The 4,243-nt window shown below is 40.1% G+C and overlaps 2 protein-coding genes across 2 annotated transcripts; one reads left to right on the forward strand and one right to left on the reverse strand.

Moving 5' to 3' along the window:
- Positions 1 to 150: 150 nt before the first annotated feature.
- SARC_02312 (hypothetical protein) lies at positions 151 to 1,089 on the reverse strand (the record flags this gene model as incomplete). Its single annotated transcript, XM_014303938.1, has 3 exons — positions 151 to 162; positions 222 to 498; positions 947 to 1,089. The coding sequence occupies 3 exons, from the start codon at positions 1,087 to 1,089 to the stop codon at positions 151 to 153; spliced, it is 432 nt and encodes a 143-aa protein (XP_014159413.1).
- A 2,260-nt stretch (positions 1,090 to 3,349) lies between these two features.
- SARC_02313 (hypothetical protein) lies at positions 3,350 to 3,574 on the forward strand (the record flags this gene model as incomplete). The annotated part of the gene is made up of 1 exon (XM_014303939.1): positions 3,350 to 3,574. The coding sequence occupies one exon, from the start codon at positions 3,350 to 3,352 to the stop codon at positions 3,572 to 3,574; it is 225 nt and encodes a 74-aa protein (XP_014159414.1).
- Between the last annotated feature and the right edge of the window lie 669 nt (positions 3,575 to 4,243).

A 4,243-nucleotide genomic window follows, 5' to 3' on the forward strand; every position in this document is an offset into this window, starting at 1 on the left:
ATATATTATTATTATTATTATTATTATTATTATTGTGTGTATATATATATATATATATATATATATATATATATATATATATAATATCTTGTGTATGTATTTATGTATGTATTTATTTCGAAGTTGTATACATATACCTTGTTTTTATTTTTAGAAGTAAGACTACAACACGAGCAAATGTTAATTGAGTGTACGTTTGCTTTATTTTTGGTCATACATACAGTACCGATATGGGCCAGCGTGCCAAATGTTTGCCCCAGGCCTAAGCCCCCAACCACTCCAGAACCCAAAGCAGCACCCCCTAACATCCCAATGACTGCTCCACAAGCCCAAAACCTATCTGTGCGCAACTGGCCTTTGTTATGCCGTAATCTGTACACGCGGTCTTCTATCTCTTCAGGCGTTTCGAATGTGGATTTCTTTCCTAATCCCAGAGCGCTAGCGCCAATCGCACCGATCACACTACCAGTCATTGTCCATGTTCCGATTTTTGCACGTCTATGTGGTGAGGGACATACGCAATACTTCAGTATATTTGGTAGTATACCAAGCATGACAGACTGCTGTCGATAACTATTCATGCGGAAGTTTAATCCCCTGTGCTGTGGTCCACCGGTTGTACAGTTAAAAATGCTACAAACAGATGACACCACCCACATATGAACGTTGAAGTCGGTACACACGACGCATTCGATATAGGGACCAAAAAGGGTACCGACAAGCACCAACTTCATGTAAGACAGAAATAAGAACACGCTTATAAGCGGCATATGGTCGAGCAACAGCAGCTACGTTTGGCTGAACGCCCTACACATGTGCACCTTCTATCCTAAACCCCGGTCAGACCAATCCTATAGCGCAATTTGAAAAGCAATAAACGATCCCAACACACAACGAACACTCTGAAACAAGAACAACTCGCGACAATCAATGACAACGCACATACGAGGGCCATCGACCCGTGCGGACCAGAGCCACGGGCGAGACGACCAGAAGGCCAAGCACGCTGCCGAGTTGGAATCCCTTGACGGCTATATGTGCCATCAGCTTCTCTGTAGCAAACTGGCTGTCGTCAGCTAAAATATCCATTGTTTGTGTTGTCCTGTATTTGTCTGTGTACATCGGTAAGGATGACAGACGTGTATGCTGAGTGCGTCGATCTTATAGATGCGTCTCATTCGTGGTATCTAAGATTTTTCAAAAAGAAAGGACATCAATTTACGCACTCTCTAGTTACAATCGAAAAACAGAACCAAACCAAAATGCATGGGGATTTCCACATACTACACCCATGCCGGTGATAGTATGTTTGAGATGGAATATCCGCATACTTTGTGTCGCACCGTCAAAAACACATCTACGAGTGCTGCTCATATATGGGTACATTATAGTACGTGTACGTACCGCTGTGTGCACACATACTGGGAAACAAAGCCAATTACATGCCCTAATTACACAAATTAACTAAACAAAGAAGCCAATTTCATACCATAAAACACCCAAAGCTCTACGGCGACCGCAGGCGGATGGTGTACAAGTGGCATCTGATCAATAATGGATAGACAGCTGCGATATGTCTACTCGACCTCAACAGACATGCACATATATACCCAGTTACATGCACATATATACCCAGTTACATGCACATATATACCCAGTTACATGCACATATATACCCAGTTACATGCGCATATATACCCAGTTATATGAACATATATACCCAGATACATACACATACAGACCCAGTTACATGCACATATATACCCAGTTACATCCACATATATACCCAGGTGTTCTACCCACACATAGGTGCATGCATACTGGGGTATTGATATAAGATCTTATCTGGAGAGAGAATATACACACCAGCAATTCAAGTGCATCAGTGTTTTTGTATGCCAGCAACTACTATTTTAGATAGAGATGTGTACTTAGTTCTAGGCGAGACGTATAACACTGTCTACATAGCCACTATGTACGTATTTATGTATATATATATGTATATATGTATGTATGTATGTATGTATGTATGTATGTATGTATGTATGTATGTATGTATGTATGCGTGTATGTATGTATGTGTGTATAATGTATGTATGTATGTATGTATGTATGTATGTATGTATGTATGTATGTATGTATGTATGTATGTATGTATGTATTTATGTATGTATGTATGTATATATTTATATATATATATATATATGTATATGTATATATATATATATATATATATATATATATATGTATGTATGTATGTATATATGTATGTGTATATGTCTGTATGTATGTATTTGTATATATATATATATATGTATATATATATATATATATATCGATTAAATTATCAATAACACCATCCATATCGAATCACAGCGCTGGAGACTGAACACTTTCCGAATGTATGAACACTCAAATACCACCATAGCAAAAAGAATCTCGTTAATACCTAAAAGCTACACATAGTGCACATACCAAAATTACGCGAAATCAATCCAATTATTTAAAATACTATCCTAGTCAAAACGAATACAAACATTTGCATTAGTGACATTTAGTACAACTACGCCGGCTCGTTTCGTAAACGTTGTTCAAAATACGAGCTACTTATGAAGATATGTACAACCAATTTATTCACGTATCCCTTATTTAATGTATTAGAAAACTCTCCAAACCGCTTGTGCTTTCCCGTGCTATTGATAGTCACAACGTTGACAACGAAGTCGTTCCCATTGCGTGATTCCGTTCATGTATTTGTCATCAATATTACTATCCTCTAGATATTGATTAAATATAACAAATGCTAATAAATGAGCACACCAAATAGCCTTTAACATACAATGATCATCGACATTATATTCTAGAATAAAACCATGTCTCTGTGTTGTTGAACAGCCAATGTATGCGTAGAATGTAGCACATCACGCACACACTCTAGTCTTACCGATCACTAACGTACAGTACTCGTCAGTTCGGCTACACGCGCTGTAGGGTGGTTGAATACTTGTGCTACTTCGACTTGTTCAGATTGGCGATGTGATGGTGACAATGCACCCGATCGCGACCAAAGTAGATACAGCAATAGACTACTAGAATACTACTAGCGAGTCAATTGTCTCTATCTGGGGTTGGTCTACTTTATCAATTCACATTGTATATTTATTACATACAGATCACCTTTGCGGAAATATGAATACATACATAAAAATGTATAGAATTCCATTCTATTCTTTTAACTATTTTTGTATATATATGCCATATATCATGGCCAACTGGAAAACCCAATCAGTTGGCCGTGTATATACAGTCTACTCCTGAAATACAACCTAATCAAATTTCTTTTATCACCATGAGCAACACAAGCAAAGCCAAAGCGTCCGCCGTAGACTCGCTTAGAGCCGCCTGTGCGGACACCGCAGCTGAAGCACAACGCGCTACCATAGCAACGGGGCAGGCCAGTCGAGTGTATGGCACCAACAACAAATACCCCACCAAGAAAGCCGCGCAGGAGGCTAAGATAGCTGCGGCCAAGGTGAAACGGGAAGCCAAAGCTATTGCCCAGGCGAAGGCGTGAGATACAGTTGAGATGTCCTGCTATGTTCATTTCAGGCTGGTATGTACGCATATGCGTATGTTGTATATGAGACTTTGTGTCTAACCCGAGGCATCGTTGTCCAAGCAAGCTAGCTGGGGGTACAACTTATGATGTATAGGGTATGGCACCAACAAAAAGTACCCGACTAAGGGAGCCGCGCAGGAGGCCAATATAGCTCAGGCTGAGACGAAGCGTGAAACTAAAGTCAATGTCCAGGCACGTAGTACTGCAAGTTCACGTAGAATTAGTAGTTCAGCGATGTTCAGCTCCCCCTGCAATTGGAGCCTATATTTCCAACCCCAGGCGCAGTTTGTGCCTGTGAACCTAGTACAATACAGCGTGGCCAACTCAGTGTGGTATGAAGAATGTGCTCCGGAGCAAGCCAGTTATGTGGTGAGGGGTACGACGCAAATATCAGGTATTCTCCAAATAAAACTGCCTAGGTTGCGACGTTCGATGCAGGTGTTTTGTGCAGACAAAGTGGTGCGGGAGGACATTGTACAGACTATTTTGTAAGATCATTTGCCAACTAACCATAACATGCTCAATGCGATCAGAACAACGTGTGTGATCTGATTTCTTTATAGAGATGTCGTCAGATAGTTGCCATAGAAAATCAGCGGGGTGCGGCTGGGTCAAGAACATATA

This window comes from Sphaeroforma arctica (assembly GCF_001186125.1).
Source record: "Sphaeroforma arctica JP610 unplaced genomic scaffold supercont1.102, whole genome shotgun sequence".
Lineage (NCBI taxonomy): Eukaryota > Ichthyosporea > Ichthyophonida > Sphaeroforma > Sphaeroforma arctica.